At 65.5% G+C, this 22,890-nt stretch overlaps 9 protein-coding genes across 9 annotated transcripts; 5 read left to right on the top strand and 4 right to left on the bottom strand.

Moving 5' to 3' along the window:
* Positions 1–55: 55 nt before the first annotated feature.
* Positions 56–1,139, top strand: POP2 (CCR4-NOT core DEDD RNase subunit; the record flags this gene model as incomplete). The annotated part of the gene is made up of 6 exons (XM_069351144.1): positions 56–97; positions 153–227; positions 275–465; positions 501–662; positions 698–875; positions 912–1,139. 6 exons carry the CDS (start codon positions 56–58, stop codon positions 1,137–1,139), a joined length of 876 nt encoding a protein of 291 aa, XP_069211530.1.
* Positions 1,140–1,319: 180 nt separating this feature from the next.
* On the bottom strand, positions 1,320–4,042 carry VPS53 (Vacuolar protein sorting-associated protein 53; the record flags this gene model as incomplete). The annotated part of the gene is made up of 7 exons (XM_069351143.1): positions 1,320–1,664; positions 1,700–2,442; positions 2,490–2,826; positions 2,864–3,480; positions 3,518–3,668; positions 3,751–3,896; positions 3,943–4,042. The coding sequence occupies 7 exons, from the start codon at positions 4,040–4,042 to the stop codon at positions 1,320–1,322; spliced, it is 2,439 nt and encodes an 812-aa protein (XP_069211529.1).
* Positions 4,043–4,232: 190 nt separating this feature from the next.
* Q8F55_002548 (uncharacterized protein) lies at positions 4,233–5,076 on the top strand (the record flags this gene model as incomplete). Its single annotated transcript, XM_069351142.1, has 4 exons — positions 4,233–4,296; positions 4,333–4,407; positions 4,523–4,761; positions 4,885–5,076. The coding sequence occupies 4 exons, from the start codon at positions 4,233–4,235 to the stop codon at positions 5,074–5,076; spliced, it is 570 nt and encodes a 189-aa protein (XP_069211528.1).
* A 138-nt stretch (positions 5,077–5,214) lies between these two features.
* Q8F55_002547 (uncharacterized protein) lies at positions 5,215–7,973 on the bottom strand (the record flags this gene model as incomplete). Its single annotated transcript, XM_069351141.1, has 5 exons — positions 5,215–6,168; positions 6,207–6,518; positions 6,557–7,216; positions 7,273–7,506; positions 7,563–7,973. The coding sequence occupies 5 exons, from the start codon at positions 7,971–7,973 to the stop codon at positions 5,215–5,217; spliced, it is 2,571 nt and encodes an 856-aa protein (XP_069211527.1).
* Positions 7,974–8,507: 534 nt separating this feature from the next.
* NAB2 (mRNA-binding protein nab2) lies at positions 8,508–10,346 on the top strand (the record flags this gene model as incomplete). Its single annotated transcript, XM_069351140.1, has 8 exons — positions 8,508–8,552; positions 8,607–8,655; positions 8,695–8,730; positions 8,780–8,797; positions 8,844–8,870; positions 8,909–9,492; positions 9,529–10,096; positions 10,138–10,346. The coding sequence occupies 8 exons, from the start codon at positions 8,508–8,510 to the stop codon at positions 10,344–10,346; spliced, it is 1,536 nt and encodes a 511-aa protein (XP_069211526.1).
* A 2,550-nt stretch (positions 10,347–12,896) lies between these two features.
* Positions 12,897–15,664, top strand: Q8F55_002545 (uncharacterized protein; the record flags this gene model as incomplete). The annotated part of the gene is made up of 2 exons (XM_069351139.1): positions 12,897–13,461; positions 13,545–15,664. The coding sequence occupies 2 exons, from the start codon at positions 12,897–12,899 to the stop codon at positions 15,662–15,664; spliced, it is 2,685 nt and encodes an 894-aa protein (XP_069211525.1).
* Positions 15,665–16,353: 689 nt separating this feature from the next.
* Positions 16,354–18,212, bottom strand: Q8F55_002544 (uncharacterized protein; the record flags this gene model as incomplete). The annotated part of the gene is made up of 2 exons (XM_069351138.1): positions 16,354–17,992; positions 18,085–18,212. 2 exons carry the CDS (start codon positions 18,210–18,212, stop codon positions 16,354–16,356), a joined length of 1,767 nt encoding a protein of 588 aa, XP_069211524.1.
* A 437-nt stretch (positions 18,213–18,649) lies between these two features.
* Positions 18,650–21,151, bottom strand: dpp5 (Dipeptidyl-peptidase 5; the record flags this gene model as incomplete). The annotated part of the gene is made up of 2 exons (XM_069351137.1): positions 18,650–20,771; positions 20,967–21,151. The coding sequence occupies 2 exons, from the start codon at positions 21,149–21,151 to the stop codon at positions 18,650–18,652; spliced, it is 2,307 nt and encodes a 768-aa protein (XP_069211523.1).
* Positions 21,152–21,802: 651 nt separating this feature from the next.
* Positions 21,803–22,791, top strand: Q8F55_002542 (uncharacterized protein; the record flags this gene model as incomplete). Its single annotated transcript, XM_069351136.1, has 4 exons — positions 21,803–21,834; positions 21,981–22,287; positions 22,410–22,680; positions 22,727–22,791. 4 exons carry the CDS (start codon positions 21,803–21,805, stop codon positions 22,789–22,791), a joined length of 675 nt encoding a protein of 224 aa, XP_069211522.1.
* Between the last annotated feature and the right edge of the window lie 99 nt (positions 22,792–22,890).

The raw sequence follows: 22,890 nt of genomic DNA, 5'->3' as shown, positions 1-22,890 counted from the left end.
ACATACTCATCCCCTCCTCTCTCCACTCCCCGCTCTCCACACCCTCGCCGCCGCCATGGGATCGCTTCAGCGGCAATCAGACTATGGCATCCACGAGGTAAGCAAAGGCGCCGCGCCTCTCCTCGCTCGTCTCCTCAGGCTAACGACATCAGGTATGGGCAGACAACCTCGAGCAGGAGTTTGCCGCCCTCCGCGCCGCCATTGACCAGTACCCATTCGTCTCGATGGTGCGTTTGCTTGCCCGTCTGGCCCGCTTCGCCCGCTCACAACCCAGGACACCGAGTTTCCAGGCATCGTCGCGCGACCGATCGGTAGCTTCAAGACTGGCTCAGACTACCACTACCAGACGATGCGGTGTAACGTCGACATGCTCAAGATTATCCAGCTGGGCGTAACGCTGTGTGACGAGGATGGCCACAGCCCCGAGGGCATGACCTGGCAGTTCAACTTCCAGTTCAACTTGAAGTGAGCTATCCTCCCAAGACAGCAGCTGACGCCAGCGACGACATGTACGCGCCTGAGTCGATCGACCTGCTCAAAAACTCGGGCATCGACTTCAAGCGCAACGAGGAGGACGGCATCGACGTCGAGTACTTTGGGGAGCTGCTCGTCACATCTGGGCTGGTGCTCTTCCCCAACATCAAATGGGTGTCCTTCCACTCGTGGGTAGAAGTGTCCAGCGAAGGCTAACCACCAGGGGCTACGACTTTGGATACCTGCTGCGCATCCTGACGTGCGAGCCGCTCCCGGCGACGGAGAATGACTTTTTCCGCCTCCTGTTCATCTGGTTCCCGTGCATCTACGACATCAAGCACGTGGTGCGCTCAGTCAAGACGCTGCGCGGCGGCCTGCAGGAGATTGCCGAGTCGCTCGGAGTGGGTTTAGCAGCTTGACTATTTCTAACCCCCCAGGTTCAGAGGATAGGCCCCCAGCACCAGGCCGGGTCCGACTCGCTCCTCACGGCCGCCGTCTTCTTCAGGATACGCCAGACGTACTTCAACAACGAGCTCGACGACAGCTACTACAAAAACTACCTGTACGGCTTCTCGTCCGGGCGCACCCGCCCACCAGGGGAGACGACCAAGCCACCGTCGCCGACCCCCGCGGCGCAGCTCCTCAGTGGAGAAAAGCCATACTAATCGCGCATCTCTGGCCACCACATAGGAATCTCGCTGTACCCCCCTCGCCTGGAGCTTCTGTAGGGGAGCCCAGTGCCACCTGTACAGATACCCCTTGTACTCTGTGATACCCTGACACCAGTCAGACATTGCATATGCGACGTTGTCGCGCACGCGTGCATCTAAGACTTCTAGCGCCTCCTACGACATGTAGCCCTCGCGCCGTGTCGCAAACTGAACCAAACGCCTAAAGTCGCCAAATGTCTTTGGTGTGTCGGAGCGTCCGTCGGGCGAGTAGGGCTCACCGGCACGCAGCAGCGCCGGGAGAACGCCGGTGGGTGGCCCGCTGCCGGTGGGCGAGAAGAGCCCTCCGACGTGGCTCGTCGCCGGCGACTGGAGCTTGGCCGTGTCGGTCGCGCCAGGGTCCATATCCAGCGCGGTGAGGAAGGACGTGTCGGCGAGGTCGGCGTTGGTCCCCGTGACGGACAGGAAGATGTCGAGCAGCTTCTGCTGGTCGGCGCGCGCCGTGCCCTTGATATCGAGGATCTGGGGTCAGCTTGATCATTCAATCGCCAGCTTACCTTCTGGAAGTTTGTAAAGCTCCTGTCCCCAATGAGCAGGCAGTAGTTCTGAACAAAGCCCTCTGGCGGGTCGTCGGGGGCCAGGATGACCTTGAGCATGGTCTCGAGCTGGCCCGTGCTCTTGGTCACGTACTTGACGTACGAGTTTGTCGAGTTTTCCGGGTGCGGTTCTGGCAGGTCGAGCAGGCACGCCTTGACGGCCTGCACGTCGAGGAGGATCTGCTCGGCGCCGATCTTCTTGAGCGGGCGCGATTTGACCACGGCCTGCGTGAAGCGCGCAATGACGAGCCCGACCGCCTTGTCGGCAAAGTTGCGAATGTACTTTTTCGACTCGATACGTGTGCGCACGCACTCGGCCACCTCCTTGATGCTGCCGACGAGGTCGACGACGTACGCGGACCGCCCGGACACGTTCTCGAGATCGCGCCATGGTGTTTTGAGGATGGCGGCGAAGGCTGGCTCGCACGACTGTTCGAGCTCGCGCAGGATGGTCGTGACGCACTGCGACATTGCGAGGGTGAAGGCGTCGCGCTCCTCTTGGAACGAGATGGAGTCCTTGAGCTCGTCCTTGACCTTGTCCTTGAGCCGGTCCTCGAGCTGCAGCGACGTGTTGAGACAGTACTCGGCCGTGTTGAGCACCATGCACGCGTTCTTCGTCTCCTGGAGCTGGGGACCGCGGCCTTCGAGGGACCGTCTGACGAGGTGGCCCTCTGGCTTCTTGAGCCCGATGAGGAGGACGTCGTCTGGCGTGTCAGCGTGGTCACTCGTGCGCCCCACGCCAGCCACTCACCACAGTACACCTTGAGCCACTTGCCAAACACCTTGGCGAGCTTCAACAGCGGCTCGCCACGCGTGTACTTGGCACACTGCTCCAGTGTCTGCCCGTAGACGTAGAATAGCTCCGTCGAACTCGGAAGGATGATAGCCGCCGCCGCGTCCGTCTCGTTGAGCGTGCCGTCCATCGACGTGCGGCTCTTGGCGCCGCGGTACTGGCTCAGCATGTCGGATATCGCGCGGTCCTGCGCGTCGACATAGATGCCGAAATGCGAGTCGAAGATGCTCGAGATGGTCCACTTTGTCGTCGGCGCGCCGAGCGAGTTGAGCCCACCGGCCGTAATGTCCTCGAACTGGGCGAGTCAGCCGCTTCCCCCGTCCTCGACCTACCGGCTTGTTGAACCTCCGCACCAGCACTCCCTCAAAGTCCAGCGTCGCCTGCAGCGCGTCCAACAGCACGCCGACCTGGGGCACCTGCTTGCCCAGCACGTTGGCCAGATCCACGCGCGTCTGCTCGGCAAACCCAGCGACGAGCAGGCGCGTCACCTCCCAGCTGGGCGGGAAGAGGGCGGCGTGCTCCTCGTCGTGGTGCTTGAGCACGCGCCGGAACCACGCGTACCGCCGGGGCACGTTGTCGAGCTGGCCGGCCTCGTCGGTGCTGCGGAAGATGCGGCGGTACTCTGCGAGCTGGAGCTGGATGTAGCGCTCGATAATGTGCATCTTGTAGTCGGCCCCGAGGACGTCGACGACGAGGCACGACTCTGCGACGACGCGCAGGTCGGGCGGGTGGTTGGGGTCGTTGCGGAAGAAGGCCTCCATCTCGACGTTGACCTTTTCCTGCACGACCTTGCGGTCGGCCTCGGCGGCCTTGAACACGTCTGCGACTTCGACGACGGTCGTGAGCGGCCGGAGCGGGTCGAGGAGCTGCACCACGGCGGCGAGCGCGCTCGCCATGTCCTTGTACCGCTTGGTCGGGATGAGCGCGCGCAGCTGCTGGTGCGCGTTCTCTGCGCCGTTAGCATTGAGGCACCGATGCCGACCCACTCAGCATGCTCCATCTCTCAATCGTCTGCATCGTGCGTGTGAGATTGCGCTTGGCAATGTCGAGGCGCTGGATATCCGACGTGATGGCCTTTACGATGGCCTCGGCCTCTGCGGCCTTCTCGCGGATCGCGTTGATCTGGGTCATGAGGTGCTGGGGGAGGAGTCAGCATGTGAGCAGGGAGTGAGCAGCTCGTTCACGACGAACGGCCTCAGGCCACGACGCCGACACCCACCCCAATCTGTTTCTGGATATGCCCCATCCTCGCCGGGCCGGCATCGCGCCTCAGCTCGGCCTTGAGCCGCGCGACCTCCTCGCGCACGTCGAGGATCTCGAGCTGGAGGCGCGCGTGGATCTGGCGGTGGTGCTGGAGCGCTGTAGCTGGTATCGTGAGCGCCGTCCACGACGAGCCAGCGAGCCCACTCACAGTCGCCGAAATCCGCGCCGAGCCGCGCCATGGCCGCACTCGCGGCGTCGATGCCGCCCGCCGACTCGGCACTTGCTCGTCTTGTCGCCGCCGTCGCCATGGTGGGTGGTGTGATTGAAAGACTTGGCTGATGATGTGGTCGATGAAGGTCGGGCGCGGCGAAACCCAAGGCACGGCCACGCCACGCGATGGCCCTCCACCCTGGCCACCCACCTACTGAACCCAGACGACCAAGCCCGCGCGACGATTGTTGTTGTGCTTTCTGCCTCGACTCACGCACCCCCACCACCATGGGCGCGTTCGACCCCGTCGTCACCTTTGAGAAGGGGACATACATCGAGACGGACACGGGGAGTGGGTGCGGGGCTGGCGGCGGGCGCTGACGGGCAGACAAGGTGTCGCGCAAGGCGACGATACTCGGCGCGACGAATATTGTGCTGGGCGGCAAGAGCATTATCCAGACGCGTGAGTGCGCGAGCGAGCGAGCGAGTTAAGGCAGGGCTGATAGTCTTCTCCCGGCTCGATACTGCATCCCACCCCTTCCTCCGCCGGCACGCCCCCACCCCGCTCGTACGCGCAGGCGCCATCATCCGCGGCGACCTTCGGCGCTCCGCCCCAGGCCAGCACGTCGTCGTCAGCATGGGCCGCTACTGCCTCATCTCCGAGGGCGTGGTGCTGCGGCCCCCGGGCAAGATCTACAAGGGCGCGTTCACGTTCTACCCCGTCCGCGTGGCCGACTATGTGCATATCGGGCCTGACGCGATCGTCGAGGCCGCGAGCATCGGGCACGGGGTGGAGATTGGCGCGCGCGCCGTGGTGGTGAGTTTTGGGCTGGAGCGCGGAGGAGGGGAGGGAGGTATCTGGGAGGAGGCTGCTGCTCCTGCTCTTACTCCTGCTCGCCGCGCCCACTCGCTGCGCTCGTTGGCACTGACACACACGCAGGGCAAATTCGTCATCATCAAAGACCTCGCACTCATCCTCCCCGACGCTGTCCTCCCCGACGGCACAGTCGTCCCCTCCATGACAATCTGGGGCGGCAACCCCGCGCGCATCGTCGGCACCCTGCCCGAGACCTACCAAGAGACCATTGAGGAGAAGTGCAAAGGCTACTACCAGCGCTTCCGCAGCGTCTAGCCTGCCCCCACGACTCATACCCCGCATCGCCATACCCACACCTCACCCTACACATGACAGAATGCATCAGTCTATAGCTAATGTGGCACAGGCGCCGGTCGTTTCGTTCGTAAGGCTCGTTCCTCCATGCTCCTCCACCTACGCCTCGATCAGGTGCTCCGCCTCGGTCGTCGACGAGCCCATGCTCCACAGCGTGCTCACGCTCGCGCGCGGCTGGTGCTTGCTCGCCCCGTTCGTGTACGAGCGCGGCTCGCTCGAGAACGAGTTGCGCACGTCGCTGCTGAACGAGTTGCGCGCGACCGTGCCGCCGACGTCGCTGCTGCCCGTGCTGATCGTGCTGTTGGACCGCGTGATGCTCGGGCGGAGAACCTTTGACGGCGACGTGTACGCCGCCTGCGACTTGCCCTCAGCGAGGAGGCGGGCCTGCTCGCGCTCGCGAGCGTCATAGGCACGCAGGGCGGCCGCAGCAGCCTCACCCTCGTCCATGTCGGGGTGGACGTCGCTCAGCTGGAGCCCGCCCGTGATCGCTGCAACGTCGTTGGCGGAGAGGACGACCGAGAGCCGCGCGAGCGGCGTGCTCCGCCCGCGCTCGGAGCGGTCGGATGGTACGGGGGCGGACTCGGAGGCTGGAGCATTCTGAGCAGAAGCTGAAGTGGTGGTGGCGGTGGGTTGGCGGGACAAGCGACGGGAAAACCACGACCCCGCCCCAGAGGAGGACGGGGTAGCCGCTTCGACGTCTTTGGCGCTGGCGTTGTCGGCCAGCACCTGACTCGGAGGTGGCGGGATGGTGCCATTGTTGGCGTTGGGGTCGATCCCCATGAGCTTGAGAGCGGCCTGCATGCGGTGGCGCTCTTTGAGGTCCTCCTCGTCCTCTTCGGTCGGGTCTAACTTGCGCGCCACGCTGACAGAGGGGCTCGGGAGGGGCGGCGGAGGCATGGAAGACGTCGAGTTGCGAGGATTAGGGGCGTCCTTGTGCGCGGCAGGCGCGGCGCGCGAAGCAAGCTGAAGAGGCTTGAGGACGGGCTTGGGCTCGGGCTTCTCAGCGGGGCCGAAGCCAAGCGAACGGAAGTCGATTGAGAAGCCACGGCGCGCCTGAATGTCAGCGGGTCAAGGCGCCAGCCTGAACATACCCTCTTGTCATCGTCCTTCTTCGGGGGGCTCACATCGCCAGCGGACCTGGCGGTGACGTTCGTGCTCGACGTCGAGCGCGGCAGGAGCATGCTCTGCGGGCGAGGTTTGGACGCGGCGGGAGCCGGCGGCGCGGGCCTGGGTGGCAGCTCGGGAACCGGGGGCGGGCCGTTTGTCTCCATCGTCTTGGCCAGCTCCTCGATGTTGAGCTTGGGCTTGCTGCTGGTAGACGTCGGGCGCAGGCCACGGCGCGTGCGGTAGTCGGTCGAAAGGACATGCTCGTAGCCTTCAGACGCCAGAATGCGATCCAGAATCTGCCGGGTTAGCAACACAACCGGTGCAGATAACCCACCTTGGAGCAGTACAGCGCAAGCGCCTTGTTCGACTCCTTGAGCGTCTTGTTCTCAGTTCTGAGCGTGTCGAGCTCGGCGAACGAGGGGATCGAACCTAGCTCGGCAGCGAGCGAGCCGCCGTTGTTCGGCGAGGCGGACAGGAACGATCCGCCCGACGACACGCGCTGCAGCTCGGCAGTAAGAACGCGGTCGCTCTCGTCAAAGATGGACTGCTGCTGCTCGAGTTCCGAGTGTAGCTCGTCCATTTCGAGCTGCTCCTCTAACGTCTCGAGGGCGTTGGGCTCCTTGATGCGGATCGACGACGGGGCGGTCGTGTTGTTGGATCCGCCGTTGGCGCCCTCGGTCGTAGCGGGGAGCAGGCCACCGCGCATCGTTCCAGCGAGCGTACGCTCCTCGATCAATAACTGCCAGCTCTCATTCTCTTCCACCAGCTTGGCATTATCGGCCTTGATCTCGTGAAGCTCATCGGCAAGCGTCGTTAGCTGCTGAACCAGGGTCTGGTGCGACGCCGTAATAGTCACAAGCTCCTCCTGCAACGCGGCATGTGCGTCGTCGGTGTTGGGCCGAGCGGACCGCTCGGCAGAAAGTGACTTGATTCGCTGGTGCAAGTGTTGCTGCTCGGCCAGGTGGACCGAACGCTCGGCCTCGAATGCCTTCTCCTGCAAGCGAGTAAGAAAGGGAAGCAAGGTGGGTTTGTGCGTAAGAGCCTCCTTACCTGGTCAGCATACCGCCGCTGAGACTGTCTGAGCTGGCGCTCGGCCTCGGTACCAGAATGTCTCAGTCTGTCGATGAGGTCGTTGGCAGCTTCGAGCTCTGCCTCGAGCACCGCCTGCTCGTTGAGTGCCGACTCGAACTTGCCCTGCACGTTCTCAAACGCCTTGGCGCCGTCAGTGAGCTTGTCCTCCTGGGTCTGCTGGATAGTGTCGAGCTCGTCGATCCGTGCGATGAACTGGGCGCGTTGTGTCAGTGCCGCCCCGCGAGTTTCTGGCACAGCTGCCAGCCCACCTTCTCTCGGCCTAGCCACTCGCGGCGGAGGGCGTCCTGCAGCGCCTGGCGGCTGGCCAGTCCAAGCTCCTCCTCGGTCCTGTCGGTAATGGTCCCAGTGTACCGCTCGGGCGTGGCCGCACGGCTCGTCTCGTTGCTGAGCGACTGGAGCGAGGTGTGCGATGGCGACGGGCGGGGAGACGGGGTGGCCGAGATGCGCTTCTTGACCCGGCTGGGTGCAGCTGGGCGAGACACGCCGAGCGGGGAGGCGTCAGAGGGCAACGCAGCGAGGCCGAGGCGAATCCCACTGCCGCTTGTGCCAGCTGGCGGCGGGGTGGACACGTCGTTGGCCGCCGCGGCTAAGCCTGATGCCGGGCGCGACCTTGGTGTTCTTGATGGGAACTGCTTTTCTAAATGGGCTTTTGGTGGCATTGTGAGGTGAAGTGGTCGTGAGCAAAGTCGTCAAGAGGTCGTTGTCGTCGTGTCAATGTTGTTGTCGCAACAGCCAAGTGGTTCGTGGGATGAGATGCAGCATCATCACGCACCCTCCCCTTCGACCCGCCGGGACCACTTGTGGCTTGGAACTTTTGAAACGCGCGCGCCCTCCAAAGTCAACGCGCCGCGCGCCGCCCAACCCGACAAACAAACCTCCACTTTTTTGTAAACAACAACAACAAGCCCATTAGCCCTGAATCACTAATTCATTAGTCACAGTCTGGAACATCACGTGAGTCAGGGCATGTCACGCTAGGACCACGTGAAAACCACGCGCAGCCACACAACGGGAAAACGGCGATTCTAGCCACTTCCTCCACCTCTTGTGTCGATCTAATCGCTCTCTATTATTCTCCATTACTCAGTGCACAACAAGACTCTCGGTCGACTCTCAGCGCTTGCTCGACTCGACACAGACCCAACTGCACACCGAAAACGCGACCTTCAGCACTCTAGCACTCTTTACCCAGCATGTCGACCACAGCTCTCAGCGAGGAGCAGTCAAAAGCCCTCCAGGTCAGTGCGCGTGCCCATCACACGAGTCCACCCACAGTCACTGACTTGCAACAGGCCGAGGTGCAGGCCGAGCTTGAACGGCGCGAATGGGCCGAGTCGAATGGTGAGGACGGGGACTTTGGACCCAGACTGACGAGCAAAGACTCGGTAATGGCAGAATATGTTTGCGTGTTGCTCGGTGAGTTGGGCTTCTTGGGATCGCTCGGTGGCAAGAGCTGACATTGCAGCCAACGGCAACGCTCGTGGTGCGTTCCTCGACACGACGGGAAGAATAATAGCTGACCTTTGTAGACAAAGTGGAGGCGGAAATGGCAGATCGTGAGTTGCTGTCCGTCCTTCAGTAGCTAATCCCCCAGTCGTTGGCTCCGACTTCGAGTCCTCCTTCCTCGACTGGCTGTTCGACCGCCGCAACAAGATTGCCGCCCCAGAACAGCCTGAGCCAGAGACCGCACCAGAACTGGCCCCCGCCTCGACAGATTCCGACGCCCCTGCCGAGCCTTCTGCCCCCGGCCCATCTGCTGGGAGCCGCATGTTCGCATCAGCTGTGGAGGGCACGAAGCGCAAGTTTGACAACACCGGCGACGAGCAGAACAAGCGCCGAGCTCCTGACAACGCACCAACTGGCCCCCGCGGCGGACCTCAGGGCGGACCTCAGCCTGGCCGGAGCTTGAGCGACCGACTCGGCCCCCGCGGTGGCGGACCTGGTGGCCTTCCGCCTCGCGGCTTGAACGTTCGTGGAGCTGCCAACGGCCGCGGCGGTCACATGAATGGCCCAGGATTCGGACCTGGACCCAGGCATCAGCAGCCTGGGTTCCGTCCTCCTCACGGCGGCTTCCCCGGCCAGGGCTTCGCACCGGGACAGCAAGAGATGATGATGCAGATGATGGCCATGCAGGCCAACATGGTCGCCATGGCCGAGCAGATGGCCAACATGCAACAGGTGGGTCCCAGGAGTTGCATCGTGCTGACCTATCAGAACCGTCCTGCTCGTCCACCCGCCCCACGACCCCAAGGGCGCCCGACGCCTGCGAAGGTTCCGGCTGGAACCAAGCTTGGTGGACATGCCGTCTCGCCGATCCAGCCTCGCGGGGGCGCGCTCGGGCCAATCCCCACCAAGCCGACGTCTACAGCTCTGTGCAAGTTTGGCGTGGGCTGCAGCAACGCTCGCTGTATCTATAGCCACCCTTCGCCTGTTGCCGACGAGAAGACTGGTATGGTGTTGAGCGAAGAGGCGTGCGAGGCCGGCAAGGACTGCAAGGACGCCGAGTGTATCAAGAGCCACGTCAGCCCGGCCGCCGCCAATGGCGGCGAGTCTGCGGGCCCCAGCCGTGTTCTGTGCAGGTATCAGAACTGCACCAACCCGAAGTGTCAGTACCGCCACGAGGACGCCAACGGCAACCCCATTCCTCCCCCGGCTTTGACCAACGGCGGCGCTGCTACGGCTGCGGACAGTGCCGAGGCCGGCGGCAAGGCCTCCTTAGACTCGGCCCTCGACGACGTCAAGACTGCACGCCCATGCCGCTTCGGCGAGCGCTGCACGAGAGGTAAGCGACCGCGTACGTCGCGGGCTGCACTGACACCACAGCCGACTGCAAGTTCTCGCACCCCGCCTCGAGGCCTGTGCCCGGAGGAGCCAAGCCATCCAAGGCTGCGGCGCCAGCACAGGCCGGAGGCATTGCTTCGGGCGGCATGACGGCGAGCAGAAAGTTTGCTGCGCCAGCCGCCGAGTCGACGCTCAACCCAGGCGCGTCTGAGTTCAAGCCCGCCGAGCCCGAGCTCCAGGTGTCGAGCTAGACGCAGCGATGTAGATTAATAGCATTGTATATTCTACATATCCATAGCAATGAACATGTGCGGGTGTGGCTATGCCGGTGGAGTGTGGAGTTGGCAGTGAATGTGGCACAAAGGCGGCGCGGATGCACTGGCGAGGAGAACGCGCCACACGCCACCCCGGATCGTCGAGAATCTACTGCAGGCTCCTTCTGTGTTGAGGGTTATGACGAGATACCGGCCGGTGGATGCTAGCAGGGTGAGGTGCTCGGCACGACAAGGCGTTCAGACAATACAACGAGGGTGCGTGGCGCCCCTGGCGCCTCCTGCCTCCTCCTGCCTCCCCCTCCTTCCTGATCCCCGGGCGAAGCAGAGCCAACGTGAAAGGCGCGAAAAGTGGATGATTGTACATTCTAGCATGGGTTGTGAGTGCTAGACTGAGGGAGAAATCGGAGAATGGAGTGAAAGCGATGAGGTGGGGAACCAGGTCCCCTGGGGTATGAAGGGGCTGTCCTCCCAATGTGACCATGTTCATCTCCTCCTCCCACTTCGGATGGCCGTTTTGTTCTCAAATCAGTTGGCCCTGCCCTACATCAATTAGCCCTGCCCTACGGAAGGAGAAGGGAAAACAAGCCCGGGCGTGCACGGTAGGGGGAGAACAACCCCCCAATGTCCCAGAAGGAACTCAGCGTGCACAGATGCGCTTGCCGCGGTGCGACTTAAAGCTTTCGTGACGGGTGGCCGGCGCTCGTCTCTCGTCTTGCTTATCCCACTCCCACAGCGATGAATTTACATCAAGATCTAGAGGATACCTGAAAATTAATCTCCCAGCGTAGTGACCTCGCCGCCGGAGACGATTCGACTCTCGTACGGCGTGTGGGAGAAGTGCCACAACTGCCCACACAACACACGTGAGCCGTCGGAACCGGGGGAGCTGACGCGGCGTCGGGTTGGGAGTGCACGCGTGCAGGAAAAACGCACCGCTCTCGGAGACGCTTGTAGGAGCATGGCTGGGGGGCATATTGGGAGCATGGCGGGCCGTGGTGGTCGGAGACGCCGGCGTTGCGGCCAAACCTCCAGTCGGAGAGCAGCGCGCAGACGACAAGAACTTGGTGGGGCGGGGGCTCGCTGGGAGGAGGCCGACGCGACCTGAGGGGGTGGTGACTCGACTGACGAGGTGGGAAGGGGGGCCAGCAGCTCCAGACGTCCAGTCGCCCGACCGACAGGGCACGACCGACGAGGCGCGGGCGGTCGCAGCCGCGGACCAGGATCAAGCGCCGTGAGCAAGTAAGGGGAGGGGGGGAGGTTGAGCCTAACCGCCGAGTGGGTAAACGTGCGTGGGCGTGGTACGAGCACGTCCGGGCGATACTCGATATCCACCGAGAATGCGGCGGCGGGCGTATCAACACTGCGGGCGGGTGGGAGTTGGTCTGGCGCGTTGGCGGGGGCGCGGGGACGGGAGGGGGTTGTCGCTGCCATCGCTGCCGTTGATGCCCGAGGTGAGCTGGAAGCTGGCGGCGCTCGACGGTTCTGGTCTATCGCAAGAGCGAGGTGGTCGCAGGAGGTCGGTAGCGTCGAGGAAAAAATGCTCAGTGAGCCGGTGAGTCGCCTGGGTGAGACGCGAGAATTGCAGGGGGAGGGGGGTGGCGAGGGGTGGCGACTGACGACTGACGACTAACCCACACCCAGTGGCCAGCGCGACTCGCTCCCACCCAGAAGCCCTAACCCACTCCGTTCTAATCGTGGGGCGCCAAGACCGCCGGCGGCGACGGCGCACAGCCGCCACACACACCCATCCACCCACCCCCCACCCGCCCGCTGCCGCCGCGCCCATGCATCCCGGCGCGTGGAAAAACGTACGTGGTATACCCAGGGCCATGGGAAGACTTTGCGCGTGTCCGCGCGCGCGTGCTTGCCGCCGACAGTGCGGTGCACGGTGGCGCTCGTCCTCGGCGCGTCGTCTGCTCGGCGCTTCCTTCCCGCTGCGTGCGCCCTGGGAACGGAACGGGGTGGGGCATTTGGTATTGTAGAGGACGAGGGGCGAGGTGGGAAGCTGGAGGACAGGGGGGCGAATGGGGGCTGGTCGAGGGTGGGCGGCGTGCTCGAGCCGGAACCCAGCCCCGAGCAAGCTCCTTTGGCTCGTTGGCAGCGGCACGAGAGAAGCACCGTTGCTCGGTGCGACCGTGCACCCCGACGAGGTGCACACAGCTCGGCGCTGAGCAGCGCGCTCGGCGTCATTTTCCCCAATTTATGCGACGTTACGCGCTGCGCTGCGCCCACCATCTCGCACCACACACGCCGTCCTCGAGGCCGCTAACGCCAGCGCCAGAGCACACACGCCGGACCTTTGGGGTGCGCACACTCGCAGGGCTGTACTGCGATTTGGTATCTCGAGTCGGTGGGGCGGCGATGCGCTCGCGGGTGGTTCGATGTCGGCGAGGGGGTATAAAGGTGCGCTCGTGGGTCGTAAACTGCCCAACACGCACAATCCTCACACCCCCTCTCGCACTCTCTCTCTCGCCTCACTGGCTCTCTCGCACACCTACAAAGCTTTACTCAACCCCACACGGCGCCATGCGCACCGACTTGCCCTCGCCCCCGACCTCCGCCTCGTACAACGCCGAGATCAGGGCCGCCGTTTACGGGCTCCTCAACAAGGTCGCACTCAAGCACACCCGCTGCGTGCCCCACCCGAACGAGGTCATCGTGTTGGACGCCGACTCGGTCATCAAGCACGCTTTCAAGACGCTCTACCGCTACTTGTTCATCACCCTCGAGCACACGCTCATCGTTGAGGCCAAGTACAACATCGAGCTCGTCAAGTGGGTGGAGCACCTCTTTTCCCTGGAGGACAAGTACAAGGCCAAGCTCGCCACCACTCCCCATGACCACGACGCACCTCCTCTTCTCTGCTCGCCCAAGCTGCTTGCAGACACGCCTGCCAAGCTTTTTGTCGAGAACGATGACGGTCGCGTGACTGTCCTGACTGTTATCGGCACGTCACCCGCGTCGTCGACTCACGCCCACACACCGCCACACTCGCGCCACACTGAGCCGGCCCCCGGCGGTGGGTCTTCCGACTCGCCTGACCAGGCGTTCATGGAGCGCCTTGTCAACGAGACTATGCTGCGCATGAAGAGTGAGTGGGATGGGTGCTCGGTGTTTGTGTGCATGCTGACGTCGTCCTCCTCCCCCCACCACCACCCTCATCCACCCACACAGACCTCGACCAGACATGGGACACGCTCGAGAATCTCCCCGCCCCGCCGAGCGCTTTCTCGCTCCAGAGCCTGCTGCTCCACGACATCAAGGCCGGCGTGGTGGCGCTGCGCGACCTGCTGGAGTACGCCGGCTACGTCAAGCACGGCGACTCGTCGCTCGACACGGGCCTCCCGCCCGCCGACCCGCCACTCGACACCCGCCTCCCACACCACCGCGATCACGACGACGGCGTGTCCCGCCCCTCGCGCTCCGCCGAGCTCGCCGAGCTCGCGCGAACCCTCAGAATCGAAGTCAAGTTCTGGAAGGATAACGTGGCCGCCGACGCCGAGGCCGAGGCCGAGCACCTCCGCCAGAAGCAGGGCAACGAGCTCCTGCGCCTCGCAGGCCCGCGCGACGACCGCGCCGACGCCGATGTGATCCTGTCCGCGAGTCGCACGACCGCCGAGATGCTCCACATCACCGGCGAGCTCGCGATGCGCCGCCAGAAGACCGCGGCGGCCACCGCCCCCGGCCCCGCCCACCCCGCCGCGGAGGGTACCGGCCCGACCGTCGCGCCCTGCAACCACCCCTGGGTCGGCTGCGGCTGCCCCGAGCCCCCTACCCCAGCCTACTCGGACAGCGAGGACGACGACTGGTTCCAGTTTGGCCCGTTCTCCGAGGGCGAGGAGGACTCGTTCGAGTACATCGGCTACGCCTCGGCGCCGGGCGTGCGCACCGCCACTGCCGGCGGGTCGACCTCCGCGGCGCGCGGCGCGCCCGGCCCGAGCTCGAGCTCGAGCGCCAGCTTCGGCGGCAACGGAGGCCCCGCGCCGCTCGGGGGCCCCAGCGGCACCGGCCCCGGCGACGACGGGGACGACGACGACGGCGAGCGCGGCCCCCCACGCGCCCGCTGGACCGGCGACGACCTCCCGCCCCGCTGCCCCATCTGCCGCTCGGCCCACGCCGTGCCGGCCGGCTACACGCCCGACACGTACTGCGGCAAGTTTTGGAAGGAGGTGCACAAGCGCATGGCGGCGCGCTGGGCGGCCGCGCGCTCCCCGCCCGTCCACTACCGCCGCCCCGTGCCCGTCGTGGAGTCGCCGCCCCAGAGGTCGCACTCGCCGTGGGTGGTGCTGTACGATGTCCGCGGGGTCAACCTCGCCCTCGGCATGACGGGCATGAGGGGCCGCGGGGTGTCGGCTCCCGCCGCCGCCGCTACCACCGCGCTCGCGCCCGCCGTCACTACCGCCGCGGTGGCTACCCCCGCCTTCGCCACCCTCGCCGCGGGTGGCATCACCAGCCCGGCGCTCGTCACCCTCGCCGCGGCTGCCGGTACCGCCGCCGCCAACCCCGCGGCCACCACTGCCCCCACCCTCACCCCCCGCGGCCGCTCCGCCCCCGCCGCCATCCCCGCCCGCCCGGCCCACGTCTCCGTCGCGCTCTCCCGCCGCCGCTGCTCCGACGCCGCGCGCGCCCGCGTCACCCCCGCGACGCTCGACGCGGCCCTGTCCGCAACCCTCGCCCCGCCCGCCGAGCCCATCATCGTCGGGTGGCGCCGCGACGCCGCCGCCCGGGCCAACCTCGTCCCCGGGCCCGCGTTCCCCGGCCAGCCGACGCGCCAGCGCGACTTCTTCCCCGCGCCTGCCCCGCCTGCGCCGCCCCCCCGCGCCGAGCCGGCCCGCCGCGCGTCCCCCCGCGGCGACGGGGTCACCGGCACCCGCCGGGTCTCGGGCTTCGCGCCCCAGCCCTTCGCGCCCCAGCCCCAGCAGCGCGTGGGCACGCCCCGCCCGGCGCCGGCGCCCGTTAACGCCGGGTACGTCCTCGACGCGCCGGCCCACCGCGGCGCGCGCGCCGTCGTGCCCTTCCCCGGCCCGTCGGCCCCCGTTGCTCGGGCTGCTGCCAACGGCACTGCTGGTCCCTCCGCCCCCGCCGCCAATGGCATCGCCGGCCCCTCCGCCTCCATTGCCAACGGCACCCCCGCCGCCCCCGCCCCCGCTGCCAACGGCACCGCTGTCCCCTTCCCCGCTGCCAATGGCCCCGCCCCCGCCCCCACCACCCGCGCCTGGGTGCCGCGCCGCGCGCGCACGCCGTTCCCCCGTGGCGGCGCGCCGCCCAGCGATGACGAGGAGGAGGAGGCGTAGCCTGCCCCCTTGCTTTGACCCTGCCTGTCCTGCCCTCCTTGTACCATGGTATACCCGCATACCCCTCCGTGTACCATAGTATACCAGTATACCCTCGGTGTACCATAGTACACCAGTATACCCCTCCGTGTACCATAGTATACCCCAACACATGACTGCCTCACCGCTCCTCACCACTCCTCCTCACGTCCATGTCCATAGGATCCCCTAACGCCTGAGCCCTGCCCATGTCCGTGTACCGCAGCATACCCTGCATACCCCCCCACCACGTGAGCCCTTGCGGCGCCCGAGATACCCCTTGTAGGTTCATGTGCATATGTTAACTTCGTGTGTATACCCGTTTCCCGCTGCCCGTCATCGTTCCCCTTCCGTAGCATCGCTCGCAAGGGCATTGTTCATTGTGCATGCAATCTGATGTGTGACTCAATGGCGGTTGACGACAGACCCCGTGTGCCACATCCGCCACATCCCTCATGGGCCACTCCCCATACCCACCCACCACCCCACCCCGCGCCGTTGATATGTTATTGCATCGTGCTACAATGTGCTATCCGAGGCCGTACGCCAGGCCCACCCGTCGTGTATGACATTGGCAAGTCGCCCAGAGTCTAGTCGTCACCGTCGCCGTTCGTTTTCACCAACTCCCCACGCCCCGCACACCTCGCTCCGCTCGGTGCCACTCGGTGCCACTACTTCTTGCTCTTACCGAACCACCCCGAGCTGGCCTTGGGTGCAGCAGGGTCCTCGCTGGGCGGGCCGTACGCACCTCCCTGCTGCGGAACACCGACAATCAACTCGCCGTCGACGTTCTGCGCGACCGGCGCACCGGGATGCAGGCGGACCTCCTGGCCGCCACGGAGGCGGGCCTTGATCCATCCTCGCGCCGTGGCCTTGAGGATACCGCGGCGACCGATACCGCGCACGTCGACGTACACGAGTGCAACGTTGCGCACGGTACCGCCGAGGAGCGCAGTCGCGTGACCCGCCTCATCACCGTATCTCGCCTGCACGACCGACGAAGCCGCGACCGTGCCGGCCGTGATGAGGTCGTTGCCCGCGGCCTCGAGTGACGACAGCACAACCTCACCGGCGAGCACGACGCGGTTGAGGAACGGCCTCTTGCGCGGGGGAAGGGCCGGGGCAGCCACCTGGTCCGGGAACGGCGAGGCCTGCGCGGGGGCAGAGCCAGGAGCAGGGCCCTTCTTGTCGTCGGCGGCGTACGCCGAGTAGGGAGGCGGGTCTGCCGCAGCCGACTTGCCAGCGGTCGCCGAGGGGCTAGAAAGGGGAGGAGTTGCAGCAGGAGGCGCGCCAGGCTTACCCCACGTCGACGTCGCGGGGCTCACAGTCGTGCGGCCAGGCTTGAGAACGGGCTTGCCGCTGCTGCCCTTCCTGTCGATGACGTAGTCGACCGCCTTGTTGATCATGCCAATGGTGCCCTTGGTCACCTTGACGGTGGACACTGTCGCGTTGTGGGTGCGACGGATGGCTGCCTGCGTCGTAGGCGAGAACGTTGTCGCCTGCGGGTTGGGCTTGATGTTGCGCTTGAGGACGTTGGCGCCCGAGAGGATGGCGCTCGACGACACGCCGCCGACGTACAGAATCCCCTTGGACATGTAGTGCGCGCCGCGGAGCATCCAGTCGTTCATCTCCTCGGGCGGGATCTCCTCGACTTGCACCACGCGGCCAGCGTAGTTGTTGACAATGGTCCCAAAGTCGAGTAAGACGGGGGCGTCGGGCCGCTGCTGGTCGACGGCGGCGCCGGCCACCTCGGGCGTCGTCTCGAGCTGGCCGAGCACCTTGCCAGTCTCCTCGTCGACGAGCACGAGCTGGCCCTTGAGGTCTTCGCCTCCCTGAATCTCGATCGCCTCAGGCTCGAGCTCGACCTGCACCAGCGCCTGAGCCGAGGCGCCAGTGGCGGCGCCAGCCGCACCAGCCGGGGGCAGGGTAATCCCCGTGAGGGCCGACTCGCCCTGCTCGATCGCACCGTACTGCGTGAGCAGCGTCTCGAAGAACTGGAGGTCGTCGAGCGCCGACGCGTCCTGGGGCAGCGAGAGCTCGAGGACGAGCTGGGCGCCGGGCACGGCGGGCTCCCTGATCACATAGCTTGGGACGGGGAGGGCGTCGCCGCCCGTGGCTCCGGCCGGCGTGTTGGGCGGGCGCGCCTTGAGGAAGTTTTCCGGAACAAGCGTGCGCTCAAAGCTGTCGCCGACGCGCACGACGAGCCACAGGTCGTGGGTCGGCGCGCCGTGCTCGAACTGGTTGGCCGCGAAGGGGTTGGCGGTCTGGTGCCCGATCTCGGCGGGGATGGGGAGGGCGACGCACTCGAGCCTGGGGGTGTTAGCGGGTGATGGAGGGGGAGGGGGGAGGGGTAAGGGGGAGGGGGAGGGAGAGGGAGGGAGGGGGAAGGTAGGGCCACTCACTGCAGCTCGCCAGTGGCCAGGACCATGGGCTCGCCCTCAAACACCTGGCGCACCGTGACGTGGGGCAGAGTGACGAGGAGGAAGGCCTGCTCGCCGCTGGGGGTTGTCGACTTCTTGTCGTCGTACATTGTTGTGGATGGGCGATTGGGGGGAAGAGAGTCGCTGGTCCATTGTGCTGGCGGGTTAAGTATGAAACGGGAGGCTTGGCTGGCTCGGCAGGCAGGTGCTGGTTGTCACGTCGTCTGTCTGCACTTTACGCGCGCGTTACGTCATTTTACTGGCTGGCACGGCACAGTGGCAAAAACAGCCGCCCGTCGATCTCGATCGTGTTTTGCACCGCCTCGGCGTCGCACGACGGCAATGATCCGCAGCATCATCAGCATCACTCGGAGAGACTTCGGCGACAATGGCAGCGACCATTACTTTACGCATGCGCGATTAAGACGCATGCGTGTGCATGTGGACATTGTCCGACATGACACGACAACGGCGACCGTCCCGGTGTGCACCGCCACGCCGGCAGACATTCATTCTTGCATCTTTCGGGGATCTACGGCTCTAACTTTCAAAGCACCATCTCAACCAGCTCCTCGACGCCCTCAACGACACTCGCCGCGACGTCCTCGACAAACGCCTCGGCGCCGCCCACAATGTCGGAGAAGTCGTCGTAGAAGAGGCCGCTGACGTCGCCCTCGACCTCGGTCGCCTCGGCCTCGGGATCGACGTGCCGCTTGCCCGCGCCGACCCACTCGTCGAGCCAGCGCAGCACCTCGTGGTGCCAGCGGCGCGAGTTTGTCGGCTTGAGCACCCAGTGGTTCTCGTCGTGGAAGTAGAGGAAGCGGCTGGGCACGCCCTGCAGCTGGAGCGCGGTGAACGTGCCAATCGCCTGCGACTCGGCGAGACGGAAGTCCTGGCCGCCCTGGATGACGAGCTGGGGCGTGTTCCACTCGGCGACGTGGTTGAGCGGGCTCCACTTCTCGTAGTTGGCCCGGTTGTCAATCAGCGTACCCTGGAAATCGTGGTTGGGGAACCAGACTTCCTCGGTCGAGTAGTACGTGTCGACCGTGCTGAGGATACCGTCGTGGTACACGAGCGCCTTGAAGCCAAAGACGTTGTGGCCGTTGATCCAGTTGATCATGTAGCCGCCGTATGATGCACCAAGAGCGGTGGTACGGTTGGGGTCGATCTCGGGGTACTTGTCGAGCGCGGCAAAGTAGCCCGCAACGAGGTCCTGGTAAGGCCTGTCCCCCCAGTGGCCCGCGATGCGGTCGGTGAACTCCTGGCCGTAGCCCGTCGAGCCGGTAGGGTTGACGGCGACGACAAAGTAGCCGGCCGAGGCGTACAGGGCAAGGTTCCAGCGGGTCGACCACGCATCGTTCCACGCGCCCTGGGGACCACCGTGGATGAAGAAGGCGAGCGGGTACGACTTGTCGGCGTCCTCCTCGGTCCATCCGCGGGGCTTGATGACCCAGGCCATGACCTTGCGGTCGTCGACGCCAGTGAACCAGAGCTCCTGGCCGTGGAAGCTGTCGAGGCGGCCGTTAATGTGGGCGCCCGAGTAGTCGGTGAGACGGTGGACAGCCTCGGGAGGCTGCTTGTCCGGGTCACCACTGACACCACCCTCCACCAGGTCGAGAAGGTAGACCTCGATGGGCGAGACAAGCGACGAGACGGAGAGGATGAAGAGCGAGTCGTCGTCGTCGATTGGCGAGATGGCCGCGGTCGAGCCGCGGAAGGCAATCGGCGTGGGCAGGCGGCCAGGAGTGCTGAGGTGGTACGGGCGCACGCGGCCGTTGTACTCGGCCAGCACGTACAGCGACTCGGAGTTGAGCGCCCAGGTGATGTCGCTGGGGCTGCGGTCCCACTCCTGCGTCCAGCGGACCGACGAGCCGAACTTGCTGCCGCTGAGGGTGTGCACGACGACGACGCGCCTGTCGCTCTCGTAGCCGTCCTGTGCCATCTCGAGCCAGGCAATCTTCTTGCCGTCGGGCGAGAACTCGACGCCGCTGATTGCGCCATGCTCGCCGGGGGTCAGCTGGATGGGGCGCGAGCCAGGCTGGTCCAGGGGCTGGAGGTGCACGTCCAGCCGGGTGTGGGTCGCGATCTGGAGGTGGGGCGGCTTGAGAGCGAAAGCAATGTGCGTGGGCGAGAGGGAGAACTGGTCGGCGGCGATGGCATCGGCCTGCGAGTACAGCCCGGTGCCATTCAGGATGTTTGTAAACTCGTGGTCCGACTCGAACGACCGGTCGCTGCGCCGGCGGAGGACCGTCGTGCCGATGGTGTACACGCGGCCCGGAACGCGCCAGGTGTCCCAGTGGCGGACGAAGAGGTCGTCGTACACCTGTCCCGTGTCCCCGCGGTTGGCGTACGCCTTGTCACCGGCGGCAGTCTGCTCAAAGTCGAGGTTCTCGGTCCACACGGCGCCCGAGAAGGCGAGCGTGCGGCTCTCAGTGTTGTACTGGATCGCCGAGGGCTCGATGCCCTCGGGGAAGTCTAGCAGGTGAATGACGCGCTTGGACGAGTCGGGCGCGACGGAGAAGTGGTAGAGCGCGCTGCCGTTGAGGTAGGCGACCGTCTCGTTTGAGAGCCAGAGCACCTCGGCGGCCTCGGACGTGCGCCCGCTGAAGAGCGGCTCGGGGTGCGCGTCGCGGTCGTGCGGGTGCAGGAGGTAGACGGTGCGGGTTGTGCTGGGGCGTGGCGTCAGCAAAGTGATGGGAGTGATGGTGATGGTGGCTGTCGCGGGCTTCCTTCTCTAAGCCCTCCCTCCCCCTTCCTTCTTCCTTCTCTCCTCCTTCCCTGCTCTCCCTGCACAATCCTCCCCGTCCCTCCTCCTCTCCCACTCGATCCACCCCACCCAAGCAGCCACCCCAACCTCCACTCACACATCGCTCTCCTCATCCCACTGGTCGACAACGTTGAGCGCATACTGTCCGCCCGGGGCCGCGAGGGCCGCGTGCGGCCGGGGCGTAGTGAGCATGTCGACGGCGCTGAACTGGCCGGGGACGGGCGATCCGGCCAGAGCCGGGGCCGCGAGGGCCGCGAGCGCGGCGGCGAGTGCGAGCAGCATTGTCGTGCTGCTAGCTGATGGGATGTGCAGTCGACGAAGGACTGCAGAGGTCGTCGTCGTGAGCACCAATGACGCGTGGGTACGGAATGCGGGGACCCCGGGGTGCGACACGTGGGTTTGGGTCCGTGGCCCGCGTGCAGCCCACGGGCCTGGGTGACGGAAACTGTCATCAGGACCATCAGGACCTCGGCATTCATCTAGGAGCCAACTGGGACCCATGCATCGCCAGATCGCGAGGCCATGCACCCACGAGCTGTCCTGTCGCAGTGCTAGCCCAACGCCGGCCTAGCCCAGGGGCTTTGTCCCCAGCGAAAGATGCAGCAGCGTCGATGTAGATAGGCGAGCCACCCATGCCGCCTCACCATTCCCCCAATGCTTATTCGGGCGCCTCTGACAGTGCGCCGTCGCCGGCTAACTCGTCATACGCACAAGCCGGCAACGCCAGGCAGAGCGGCGCCGGGCAGGGCCGCGGTGCAACTTACTCGAGTGACCATGACCACCACCACCACCATCACACTAGTGCATCTACACCTGCTCCTCTTTTACTTTTGACACCCGACTGCATCGCTCGCTCGCGTCGACTCTTACTCTTCTCCCACTGCCCATCTCCCCTCGCCAGCCCCGCCCCCACCCCCCAAACACGCATTCACAATGGCCAGCGCACTCCAGTCCATCATCATGAAGTGGGTCGTCTGGCGTCGGCGCGATGGCAATGGGGAGCGAGCTGACACCGTCTCTAACCTCCACTGATAACGCCTGCTGCCTACCCTCGCCCTCTGCGCGCCGCCCTCTCCCCTCCGCCCCCCCGCCATGCCCTCACCCCCCACAGCCCGTCGTACCACGACCTCCTGGCCGTGGTCAAGGGCGCGCGCAACGGCCTCGTCTACGGCGTCAAGGTGCGCTTCCCGCACGCGCTCGTCATGGCCGCCCTCTTCAGCCACAAGCCGTGGAGCCAGCGCATCCACGGCATCCTGACGGCGACGCGCACCCACGCCCTCAGCCTCGCAAAGTTTGTCACCATCTACAAGGTGCTCCTGCTCGTGCAGAAGAAGATGAACGGCGGCAAGGAGCGCGACCTCGACACGTTTATCGCCGGCGGCCTCGGCGGCTGGTGGGTGTTTGGCGAGCGGACGCCGGTGAGTAGTGACGACGGCCGGGGGAAGGGGGAAGCGGCAGCCGTGTCGCCCGAGACGACGGCCCATGCTTCGGCCCCCCCGGCCCACGATCCCGTAAACCCCGCGGCTAACCCACCCCCCAGATCAACGAGCAGATCGTCCTCTACATCATGTCGCGCGCGCTCATCACGCTCGTGCCGCGCCTGTACAACACGTCGCCCAACCCACCAAAGTACCCGTTCTCGCCGCTGCCCCACCCGCTCCCCGGCCTCACCACCCCCGAGGCCAACCCCCGCCCCATCCCCCCCGCCAACCAGCCGTTCGCCCTCATCGCCGCCCTGTCCTGGGCCGGCGTCATGTACATGTTCCGCCACCGCGGCGAGCGCCTCCAGCCCGGCATTGTCAACTCTATGCGTGAGTCGCAGCAGCGAGTGCTGCCAGCCCCCACTGACGCCCCCAGGCTACCTCTACCACGACTCCGAGTCGTGGCACAACCTCAAGACCCTGCTCTGGCATAACAAGTAATTCGCGACGCTTCACGCCCACTAGACTATTCCAGCCACGCGAGGCAGCGCAGTGCGCAGACAGGATGCCGAGGCTGCACCGCGCAGGCAGTAGACCCGG

The sequence above is a fragment of the Vanrija albida genome, assembly GCF_041260175.1.
Source record: "Vanrija albida strain AlHP1 chromosome Unknown contig_2, whole genome shotgun sequence".
Taxonomy (NCBI): Eukaryota; Fungi; Basidiomycota; class Tremellomycetes; order Trichosporonales; family Trichosporonaceae; genus Vanrija; species Vanrija albida.
This window is presented reverse-complemented; position numbering and strand designations above follow the sequence as displayed.